General features: G+C 41.7%; 2 protein-coding genes across 9 annotated transcripts in view; one reads left to right on the top strand and one right to left on the bottom strand.

Annotated features, from left to right (window-relative positions):
* AFAP1L1 (actin filament associated protein 1 like 1) overlaps window positions 1–12,658 on the top strand; it is a 902,653-nt gene that overhangs the window by 441,111 nt on the left and 448,884 nt on the right. The gene's annotated exons all lie outside the window — the stretch shown is intronic.
* Window positions 880–12,658, bottom strand: part of SH3TC2 (SH3 domain and tetratricopeptide repeats 2) — a 102,080-nt gene continuing 90,301 nt past the window's right edge. For 6 of the 7 annotated variants that reach the window (XM_042454182.1, XM_042454187.1, XM_042454186.1 and 3 more), the window contains one exon: window positions 5,895–7,540. In XM_042454182.1, coding sequence (XP_042310116.1) covers window positions 7,349–7,540 — 192 coding nt within the window. In that variant the 3' untranslated portion in view covers window positions 5,895–7,348. Of the gene's footprint in view, window positions 4,122–5,894; window positions 7,541–12,658 lie in introns of those variants that run through there. The other variant, XR_006102418.1, reaches the window with a different exon arrangement.

Here is a 12,658-nt window from a genome sequence, read left to right on the forward strand (position 1 = left end):
CTCCTGGAACTGGCCTTCCAGGAGCATGTGACATTTATATGAAGGAATACCTAATAAAAATGTAATGAGATATGGATGCCTTTCTGGAATGCTTTGATGATGGCAACTATATTTCCCCCAAAGCAGCAGCTGTTGTGATGGTCTCTCTGGCTACTTGCCAAGCTAATACATAACTCTTCTCCTTTCTACGCTGTGCCAGCAGCTTTTTTCCCCTGCTCATTTTTGTACTTACCTGAATGAAGATAAAATGTGTGAGTTCAGAGTTCAAACAACTAACAAACAGCAAAAGCGATTTGATTATTAATGAGCCATTTCTTTCTTCTGCATACATTTATACCATAAGAACATACTGTACTGGGCTCCCTGAATTTCAAAGTTTTTAAAATATTCCTAATCATTTCTTTTATCAGTAAAGAAAAGAGAAAATTGTGATAAGTGACTGATAAAATTGAGTGAAAATGTCCAAAGTACAATAAAATTGCACCAATTTTCCCTACATTTTCACCATATTGGTGAATGTTTAATGCTTATAAATACAGCAAAATCTGAAGGGCCTCAGATTTCCCCACCCATTATATAGCTACTATATGCAGGCACTATAATTCTATTCATTTTTATTGCACAATCTATTCTTTGTATGCTGCTGTAGATATAACAGAAAAGGAGCATATAAATATTAACACTAATAATACTTCGATATTATTCCTAGATGATGGATTCCCCAGGGGATGGGGAATGGAATGAAATGTAAACCTGCGCATGGAATTTCTAAAAAGCACTTTTACTTCAGGTAGGGAATCCATGATCTATGAACAATAAAAAGTATTTCCAGATGATGGATTCCCCAGCAGACACAAAAGTGCTTTTTAGAAATCTCATATTCAGGTTTACATTTTGTTCCATTCCCACAGTGTCCACCACTCAGTTCACGGGATCATGCTGTTCAATTTTGTAGTCATCACTGGTGCAGAGAAATTCTTGCTGTTATCACAGTAATTTCATCAGCTCATTTTCATCATATCATTAACAAAGAAAATTATAACACTGGACAGTGTACTGATATGGGCATTAGTTCCTCTTCCACACATTCAGACATACATAACAGACATACAAGATTTCCAAGGGTTAGCCCCTGTCCCTAGCCCATCTTGATGCTCTGCCTCTTTCTCTTGGCTTTTTTCCTTCCATTTTCTTTCAATTTCTTGCTGAATTTCTCTTTCTCCATCTCCTCATACTTATTCACGCTTTCCATTTGCTCACGACCTTCCCTGCTCTAAGCTTTTCAGGCAGTAGGCCATTCTTTCCCTCTTTTTCTGTTTTTCTGGCAACTCCTTGAAGAACTAAGTGGCAATGCAGAAAAGTACCACATACCAAAATTATCACAGGCCCTGTGAAGACATAATTATCCCAGGCCTGCTTCCAGGTTTGCCTCTGGTGATTTTGGAAGGCTAGGTGATGTTGCTGCCTAGTGAATAATGATGTACTGAAGATGTACTGAAACAGATTGTAATCAACTAAAACTAATTAATCCATTTTAAAAACAAAACAACCCCAGTGTACACACTTCTGAGTTTCCCTTAGTATTCATTCAGAAATTTCTGGTATCCATGTTTCACAGTCCTGGAGTTATGAGGCCCACACCATCCTTACCCCACACCTCCTTCAGGTGGGGGGTGACAAATGGCACATAAAAGAACTCAGTGTTTTCATGCTACCAAACCTTCTGTCTGGAGAAGAGTGATTGGAAAACCAGCATACATAGTGTCTTAGTGAATGTCCAATCTGTTTTCAAGCAATTATAATAGCTATCATATGTGCTGGTCCCTGGTCAGTTAAGATCTCAGATCACATTATGAAGACAGCTCAGATATGTCAAGGGAGACAGAGAGGGAAACAATGCCACGTGGTACATTCCCAAATGGGAAATTCATGTCGTTGATTTTTCCCAGGCTATAGAGGATACTTTGCTGTGAATTAAAGGGGCCACATAAGGTTAACATTCTTAGGTTACATTCTCAGCTGGTGTGTGCATCCACTTACTCTACTGGAAATGTGCCAGTTTCCAACAACCAAGAGTGTATTTAAATAGAGCAAATGCTGCATGTCCAAATCAGATTTGCTAGAAAGCAAGAGGCATTGAATTTAGTAACAATTATTTCTAAGTAAACATGACTGGGATTCTCCTTCATGTGTCAAATTAGTGAGTTCATATTGGACACCAGTCTAAAAAGAATATTTTTTCAACTCCATTTTCTTTTAAGTTAGAACAAATTTAAGGAAACATAAACGTTGTTCATGAAAACTGAATGTCTGAAAGAATTTAAAAATTTAATTCAATTTAATTCTATAGCTGGAATGTATGCCGAAATACACATGAAAGGAAACTATTATGAAGTCGAGAGAGAGAAAGAGAACATACTTCTTGGTCAGATCATTACCTGTTCCAGGTGCAGACAACTGCAACCTCATGTTATTATAAAAAGAGTTCTAGCACTAGCAGACCCATATGTTTAGAAACCATATATTAAGGTTAAAACAGTATGAGTTGTTTAAAAATAAGATCTACTAAAACAAGCAAAGGGAAACAAATTAGTACCCTGTCACTTATCCAGATAATTCATGTGGTTTCCCCATCAGTAGTTCATATGAAGACACACTTAACTCTGCAGAGAAAGCCATATCTATGCCTGTAAGCCCATCTACAAAACTGGCATATACATACAAGGCATAATTAATTACTAAGGAAAGCACATACAAATTATTTTAACTTGGTTTCCTTAGACCCATGAAGAAAAAGATGAAGTGTACAACTGAGTGTTTTCTTGAATCCAGAATACTGAATCATATGTGTTTTATAAAAGATCTTACTATTCAAATAACACTTTTCCAGTTTCAAATTAATTTCTATTATCTTAGGCTATAACGTTGTTAACAAGTCTGGAATTTTATAAAAATACCCCCACAAATCCCTATTCCAAAATTCATCTGCGGAGGTAATCAGGTGGCATCGCTTGATCATAGAGGCCTCTAAGCAAGTCTTGCATCTATAGTGTGAAGATATGTCTCCTTATGACCCTAATGGAAAGGCATTATGGAAGATGCCCCTTGGCTGCCATGATCTGAAAACAGAGAGACCACGTAGGCAGCAAGCCTTAGTTAGGAATTGCAAACAGGAAGATTCCTTCACACCTATGAGACAGATTTATGACTGGGAGATGTTTCACAGATACAAGCCATTCCGGTATCTATAGTTTTCCCATGGCAGAGGATGCCTATGGATCAAGTGATGTGTAAATTTGGTTTTGCTTTGATATGGGACAACAGCTTCCACTGAGTATGTGACTAGGAACCTATTTAAGGTTCAGTTTTTCTTTTGTTCTGGGTTCCATGTTGGTGGCAGGCAGGCACTCTGTCAGTCTGCTTTTCCTGGCATGGTTCCACACACCCCTTTTCCCATTTCCCTTCATTGTGTTGCTGCAACTACCTTGATTCTGAGGGAAACCATCTCAGGCAAGTATCTACCATTAGAAGGCCTTGTGTTCTCTCTCCACTTTTCCTCCCTTTCTTCTATTAGCCTTGAGTGAATGTATGTGTGTGAGTGTGCCCCCCCTCCCCTGTGCATCAATAAACTAGCTTAAAATTCAAAGACTTTGCCTTTGTGTCAGTTCCTGGAAGCTCTGGTCCATTGGTATACAGGTTGGGATCCGGTCCCAGAAAGGGGATTTGTAAGGAGCCCAATATTGGTGTGTTGAGCTAATTAATATTCCCCAAAATTTGAGCAATCATCCTTACATGTGTCATTACATATTTGAGTTTCTCTCTGTAATAATCTGAAAGGTTGTTCAAAGAAAATCTGCAAAGATTTATTTGCAAACTTTCTCCTTCAAACACCAGAACCCAACACTTTTTACCATTTTTGTAAGCATCTTTTTTTCCCCCATTTCAACCATTTTTTAAAATATCACTGACAGGTGGGTGGCTGAGAATGAATCAATAAATATGAATATTATTAGGATTACTGAAGTGACCTGTTCAGGATTTAGACTCAAAGAAGAATAACACGCACAGTAGAGGTTGAAGGTGGGGTGTCTGTCCATCCAGTGAGTCAGTCACAGATGAATCTGAAAAGTTCAGAATATTAAGAAGCTGTCATCTGTTTAGAAATTGAATATTTCTGATAGTAAGTACCAAAGAGTAAATATTATCTATAAGTACTGTCTTTATTGCCCTCTAGTGGTAAGTCCACATGCAGTACAAGGGAAAAGCAAAATTATACACTGTAAACTGGTAAATCAGTATTTAAGTTCTTGATCATTATAATAAGAATCATAGTTTTGACATGTTTACGTTTTTTGGACAGCTACTTACATTGGCTAATGCTGCCTGATTTAGGAGAGTAGTACACCTGGCTTTTACACTGTGGTTTCAGCTTGAAAAAAAGCACCTCTGGCAATATTTATCACATGAAAACATCTCTGACCCTAATTGCTGTGTCCCTGAAGTATGGTTAGGGTGTCCCTTTTCATTGATGGCACTAATCCCCAGGTGTGAAACATCACTGCTATGGCAGATGTGATACTGGCAGTCAGATAGTGTCAATATCTAATCCTTTACTGCTGCCCATACTTGTCCTCACTATCCCAAACAGGCTGATTGCCTTTATATTTTTTTCCTTATGTTTTTCCTTCTTTTAAAATCTTAAACCACATTAGTAGACCTCCAGAATTGTGTGATAACAAACCCCCCCGAAAGGCAGGCTGGTTAAGGAACTGGGGAGGGGATTAAGGGGCAGTCAGAAAGAAAGGGCAATGGCAAAAGCAGCCCCAGTGATGGGGTTGACAAGATGTGCAATAATGACTGCTTTGAAACCAGTGTCCTTCCATTTTTATTAACTGATGTGACCACAGTGAGAACGGGCCTCATGTGGTAATGTTCTCAACATGTGAGCTGTAGTAAAAAAGCATAGGTTTTTCTAGTAAGAGCATGTGAAAAAGCTTTTTATAGTGAGTCAGACCATCAGCCATCTATCTATCACATCCCGATGCCTATCAGTGTCTCTACACAGTCTTTGGCAATATATTCCATTGTACTGCTTCAGAGCCATTTTACTGGAAGATTCCAAGGACTGAAGCCTGAGGTCTTTTGACTGCCAAATATGTGTTATATGGCCTTTACCCTTTAGCTACTGAGGTGCTGAGACATTTGTGTTGAGATACATCTTGGGTACCTCCATCTGCCCATTGTAGTGGCTGGCATAGCTCAGAATTCTGATTCATAATGGTACATGGTGTAGGCAAGTAGGGGGTTTCCATAAATAACATGAAGCCTCATTCCTTTGTTTCCTTCATGATACACCTCCTGCTACTCAGTCTCATGCCTGCCAAAAAAATGCTCAAATGAACTATCAGTGGTCCAAACACACTGCAGAAATAATCCAGCTTGAGGCCGCTTTAACTACGCTGGCTGAATGCTAGGGAATTCTGGGAAATGTACTTTTGTGAGACATTTAGCCTTCTTTGTCAGAGAAGCCAAATCCGGGTGTTCATTCAGAACATGAACACCTTTAAACCACATAAAATAGAGTATGGTAACCAATGCTGAATCTCAAAGTAGAATTACAGAGTTGGAAGAGACCAGAAGGGCCATCCAGTCCAACCCCCCTGCCATGCAGGAATACACAATTAATAGATTCCTGACAGATGGCCATCCAGGCTCTGTTTAAAAACATCCACAGAAGGAGACTCCACCACTTTCCAAAGCAGCATATTCCACTGGCAAATAGCTCATACTGTCAGGAGGTTCTTCCAATTGTTTAGATAGAATCTATTTTCCTGTAGTTTGCATCCTATGCTCCATGTCCTAGTCTCTGGAGCAGCAGAAAATATGCCAGTTCTTTCTTCCATATGACATCCTTTCAAATATTTAAACATGGCTATCATGTTACCTCTTAGCAGTCTCTTCTCCAGTGTAAACATACACAGCTCCCTAAGCGGCTTCTCATAGGGCATGGTTTCCAGACTAGGCTGAACATGAGGCATGCTTAGTAACCTCTGCTTGAATTTTGCTCCTTAAAAAGCACATTTCTTGTGGTCCAGGTAGAATCAAGGTCACACCCCACATACTTTACACACATGGGGAACCACTTTCTCTCAGCTCCAGGGACACTGAAATCCTAGCAATTAAAGAATGAAGGCCATGGATGGATTAATTGAAACAGGGCAGAAATGGGCTGGTCTAAAGCAGGACTACAACTGCCATCAGCCCAAGCAAATATCATCAATGGTGAGGGCTGATGAGAGTTGCACTCCAAAATCATCTGGGTGGGGGCATAGGTTACCTTGCAAACTGTTTTTAATGCTATCAATATTTACATAGTCATAATACAGCTCAGGAAACTCTGATGGCAGAGACAAATTTGGGGGGAAGTAACCCACATAGAAATATAAATATAGATAACTGGTGTGCTTAAAAGACACATCAGCAAAGAATCACATTCGCTGCCAGTGATATTTTTTCTGTCTCAGGGACTTTCAGGTTCTCTTGGGCTTGAAGTGAATCCGAAAGGGTGTGCTGCATTTTGGCACTGAGGTTTATTGGCTACAAGCTGAAAATCCTTCTTATACATCTTTTCCACAGTTCATCTATCTTCTTAGACCTCACCAACTTGTACTTCAGCAAAATCACTTCTGTTTACCTCCTATGTTGCGCTGTTCATTTACACTTTACTGAACACTATACAGTGTTTTCCTATACAGTACAGCCAGTTCTCTATAAATGAATGGAGCCTTCTCTTTGTATTTGTCACAGAGGCTAATGAAGACCATAATCTTGTGAACTGGCATAACTATGCTGGCAAAGATGGCAGCGCAGCAGGGATAAAATGGTCACAATTGTGGCAATGATGGAGGGGGGAGAGAAAGGACCATAAAAGAGCTGTGTTTGTCAGGAAGAAAGCTGTCCTTTCAGTTCTTAAGCTGCTGAGGGGTGACAGATCAGCTTTCTCTGGCAACATCTTTCTCTACCATACTATGCTATGCACCAGTCCAACAGGTGCCTTATTTCAGCATAACAGATTGTTATATCAGCAAAGGGTACCAGTAAGACTGTAGCCAAAATTCTAAGCTAAAAAGAGAAGATGGATTGGCCTTTAACCTCTTTCATATTAGCCTACCTGGCAAGAGGTAAGTTTCTTTCACCACTGAATTTAAAAACACAGAACATGGAAGTATTGAGACCTGAACTTCCCCTTCATTCACGGCCTAGGAAGCACCTGGAAGCTCTTTGGCAGTAAGGTAAGGAGATGGGCACTGCCGGTCTTTGGAGCTTTTGAGTCCCATAAGGTGATCTGTCATACATCCTGTCTCCCTTCACTTAGCCATCGGGCCCGATATGTAGTCCATCCTCTTGGGCTCTTATCTGAGTGGGAAGCATTGTATATTTGAGCCAACCTGGCCTGAATCCTGCCCTGCCAGGCCTGGTCATCAAGCTCAGTGGCAGCTGCCAAGGCTAAGAGGAAATAGTTGGTGGCATCTTGTTCATCCTGAGAATAAAAAACAAGACAAAGAGTAAATGCAGGAAGCTGAAAAAGAGAATGGGATGCCCATCAGAATGCTTCAGCAAGCCATGCAAGGCCATCAGTTGCTTGAAACAAACAAACAAACAAATAAAAAAGTTGCTTCAGCTGATCAACATGGATCACAAAGGCAGGTTACAAACTGCCAAAAAATACGTATTGAATACGTATTAGGGTTAGGAAGGTGCGGTGCTTCCGCACCCCCTAACCCTAATACGTAGTCAATACGTACAATATGGCGGCGGCCGTTCCACACGGCCGCCACCATATTGATGTAACGGACGCTCTGCGTCCGCATGTGGCGCACTGGAAGTGACGACGCGAGTGCGCCCTTTGGCACTTGCGGCACCTCTTCCGGGGCCCGAGAAGGAGCGCAATTTCTGCGCTCCTTCTCTGCAGCGTCCGGGAGTCGCGCCGTTTAAAGGCTGCATCTCCCAGACACTGCAAGCGGCGGCAGAGCCAGACTGCCGCTTTTCGGCGGTCTATAACCTGCCTTAATTTCAGACTCTGCATTTATTTATTATTTATTTATCCACCCTCTTCTTTTGTTATTTAACCTTCCTTTTCTTCAAGAGGTGACACACATGCTAATAGCAAGAAAAGGGAATAAGAGAACAAGAAAAAAGATTTTTTTTTTGTTTTGTTGTTGAGAGAGATCTAAACACCTCTCAACTACATTATAAATGAATAAAAATCAAACTGCACATTATATACTTCAGAACCTCTCCCAAATTAATTACTATTTGATTCAAGAACCTGTTTTATTTCGGGAATACACATCTACACATCTGAAAGACAAATCACACAAAGACACCTACTAATACAGCTTGCCATCTCCCAGTACTAGTCCTTAGGCCAGCAAAATTACCATTGCCTACATACAGGAGAGATATTAAGGCAGGCATCAACCATAACGTTTGCAAAGACATGAAACATCTGACAGGCGGTAAAAGGAAACCAAAATACAAACACCCCAGACTGCCAATGAAGACCATACATACTCCATGGGTACAAACTAGTATTGACTCTGGCCTAGGAAATACCAAACTGGGAGGAAATGGGATGGGATGGAGCATGTTGTCAACAACATCTGGCACCACCACACATTCCCCACAGTTTCATGGAAACCATCTCCCATGAAGTTTACTTGCTCACACTACACAGTTAAAGCACTTTGACCACTTTAAGTGCCATGAACTCCAACCTTCCTAGTACAAACAAAGCCAACTATGATAAATAGGCATCACTGAAACCTGGTGGAATGAGGTCTCAGAACTGGGAAATGTAGAAAACAGACGGGTATACCTTTTCAGGAGAAACAGGCCAAACAAGAAAGGAGGAGGACTAGACACTCTATGTCAGGGACATTTTACAAACAGTGAAGAGATTCCAAGAAAACACATCAAATCCTGGAAGCCAGCTGGAGAGCATCTTGGATAAAAATAAAGGGGAGGGAAACAGCAAGGATGTTATGGATGGGAGTTTACTACACACCCCCCAATCAGATGGAGGAATTGATGAATTGCCATTCTAGAACAGATGGGGAACTATACGCTCAGAAGGAGAGAGGAATGCGTGATGGGTGACTTCAACTATCCTGATATTTTGGAATTCAAACTCAGCCAAATCCTCAAGGTCTAGCAACTTCCTCACTTGCCTTGACGACAATTCATTGTCCAAAAGGTGGAAGAGGCAACAAGAGCGTCAGCTATTTAGATCTGACTAACCAACAAGGAATGACTGGTTTAATGGGGTGCAAGTGGTGGGATCATTAGGTGGAAGTGACCATGTTCTCTAGAGTTTGTTTACATTGAGAAAGGAAGAAAGCCAGACATAGTCAGGCATGCATTCTAGGACAATCGGAGAGCAGATTTCAGAAATTTAGAGAAGAAGTATTGAGGGTGATTCTGTTTTCAGGAATACTAAAATAAAAGGAGTTTCAGAACGATGTCGCGTTTCTCACAAGTGAGATACTGAAGGCACAATTTAACCAGTTCCAGTTGGAGAAGAAAAATGGTAGTTGTCCAAGAACACCAGGATGGATGACAAGGAACTTTCACCTGAACTAAGTTTAAACAGAACATGTATAAGAAATGGAAAAATGGCGGAACTCCCAAAAAAGGAATTCAAAGAAATTACCAGGCATATGTAGGCCGGTAAAAGTTCAGAAAAAGCTAAAGCACAGAAATGACTCAGGCTTTGCTTAGCGAGGTTACCAAAGAATAAAAAGGGCTTTTTTGGATATGGTCCGCAGCAAAAGGAGTAAGAAAGAAATGGTAGGTCCACTGTCGTGGAGCAGGATGGCAACATGCTAACAGAAGACAGCGAAAAAGGCAGAATTCTCAACACCTTCTTTGCTTCAGTCTTCTAAGAAAAGTCAAAGGTGCTCAACCTGAAGACATGAGCAGAAGGGGGAATTTCGCACAGAATAAACAAAGAGAAGGTACAGAATACCTGGTTAATCTCAATAAATATTAAGCTCCAGGACCGGATGACAACATCCAAGGGTATTAAAAGAATGGCAAATGTAAATCGGAGCCATGGCATCATCTTTGAAACCTCTGGGCAAACCAGGAGAAATCCCAGCGATGGAGGAGGGCAAACAACATTGCCCCATCTTCAAAAAAGGGGGAAAAAGAGGGACTAAGAGTCACCGTAGACCACAAGTTGAACATGAGTGACCAATGTGATGCGGCAGCTAAAAAAAGCAATGCAATTTTAGGCTGCATCAATAAAAGTATAGGTCTCGATCAAGAGACGTAATCGCGCCACGTATTCTGGCTCTGGTCAGGCCCCACCTGGAATTTGTGTCTCCAGTTCTGGGCACCCCATTAACAAAGCCATTGAGAAACTGGAGTGTGTCCAAAAGGAGGGTGATAAATGGTGAAGGGTCGGTAACCATGTCTATGAGGAACGACTCGGAGCTGGGGATGTTTTAGCCTGGCGGAAAAAGAAGGTTCCAGAGGTTGATATGATAGCCCTATTTAAATTATTTGAAGGGATATATATTGAGGGGCGGAGCAAGCTTGTTTCTGCTGCTCCAGAAGAACAGGAACCGGAACAATGGATGCACGCTGCCAGGAAAAGAGATCCACTTAACCACTTAGGAGGAACTTTCCCCCCCCCCTGCAGCAAGGCTGTAGGGCGCTGTTCAACCGTGGAACACACTTTGGAGGTCTAAGCAGAGTCCATCTATCAGGTATGCTTTGACGAGATTCCTGCATGCAGGGGGTTGGACTGGCTAGCCCTTGTGGTCTCTTCCCAACTCTACGATTCCATGGTTGTATGATTATATGATTTCTATGTGTCGTGTGACAAAGGAAACTAGCAGGACAGAAAAGCACTGTAAAAAAAATATATTTTTTAAATAGGAGTGGTGAAAGATATTTTTCTAGGCTTGTTTATATGCTATTGTGGATGCCCTTCCACAAACATGGAAGCCCACAGGATCCTGGCTTTCTCTCTCATTGGCCATGCTATCTTCTTCAGTGGCTAGCACTCCTATCTTCAACGCATACAGTGTTCGTACTCCAACCATCTCACAAATTCTCAGTAATGGCAGGGCAGACTGCCAATATAGCTTTTCTAGGAAAGAAATAGGGACGCGATGGACAATAACAACTCATTTCTGGTTGGAAAAAGACCACAGTCACCAGAGCCTTGTCAGGATCCTTTTCTTGTTGCCTTCAACTAAACAGTCCTTGCTTTCGGATATGGCTTCTGAGTGCTAGCCCGTTGAGAAGGCACGTGTCAGTAAATCATTCTCGTCTGTCTCCAAGCTCATGTATACACTTATTATTATCTATTATTATTCTTATCTTATTATTATTATTCTTATTAACTTTTATTTATGAAGCACTGTTAAATTTACACAGCGCTGTACATAAATCTTTTTAATTAGATGGTCCCGCCCTCGGGGCTACAATCTAAAAAAAGACATGACACAAAAGGAGAAGGGGAGTGGTGGAGGGAACGGGGATGAGTCCGCAGTTAACTCTCTACCTCCAATGCCTGGACCAATGAAGAGGGCTGGAGGGAGGGCTTGGCTTATAATGGATGGTTAAACCTTCTTCAGGGAAATACCATACTCTCAAGTAGTATAATAACACTACAGTTACATAGAAATACAGGAAATGGTTCGATAAACATCACCAAAAGACCATCAAAAAAGTAAGCGACATTTATGCAATGCCTGTGAAAGGCTTCTCTGAACAGGATGTTTTTCAACTCATTTTGAAGCTGGTTAAAGAAGTGATGTACTCTTGCTTGGGTGGAAGAAGGTTCCAGCGTGAGGGGCGTGAGTGAAAAAGGGGCGAAAATCCGAGATGGGGCAGAGGAACATCTGGGGAGACCGCAGACCTTGACTTACCGAACGGAGGCCCTGATGGGAGGTGAGGATAAAGAAGGTCTGATAATAAGGAGAGGCCAGCCATGGAGGGCCTTTAAATGTCGGACAGCAGGCGCTTATACTGAATGCGGAAAGGGAGGGGGAGGCCAGTGAAGGTATGCCAAGACAGGAGAGATGTGGTCAGAAAAAAAAACAGCGCTGGGCAGTTGTTATAATTGTGTGCAGCTGAATGCCTTACTCATCCCCCCACAGTGCCTAGTCAATCTCTTACATCCATCTCTGCATGTTGGACACCATCTTCCAGTAGCCCGCCTGCCTAGGGTGGTAATGCCCCTCGAAAACTTACTTGTTTTTGCTGTTCACGTTTGACTTTGTCACCAGAGCTACAGTTCATCTCCCATGAAACTTTCAAACACCACTGAGAAACCCAAGTGGTGCCAAGGAGAAACACAGGTGGCATACCACAAGCTCCTGCTCACAATGGGGCAGACGGCTCTGATTTTAGCAGGTGTAGTACAGTGTGTTTGGAGCATATGCCATCTCTCCCTTTAGTGCTACACAACTGGACATGCTGCTGCTTCATGACGTGTATATCTGCAGACAGGAAAAAATAATTATTACGACCCAGCCTACTGTCGGGCTGGTTGGAACGTGTTTCCCACTTTGCCCCTTTTCAGCGGGGCTGGAGCTTGACAAATGAGCCAAGCTAGATAGAACTCTGCCTCTTTAGTAGCCCT

The sequence above is a fragment of the Sceloporus undulatus genome, chromosome 2, assembly GCF_019175285.1.
Source record: "Sceloporus undulatus isolate JIND9_A2432 ecotype Alabama chromosome 2, SceUnd_v1.1, whole genome shotgun sequence".
In the NCBI taxonomy this organism is placed as follows: Eukaryota; Metazoa; Chordata; class Lepidosauria; order Squamata; family Phrynosomatidae; genus Sceloporus; species Sceloporus undulatus.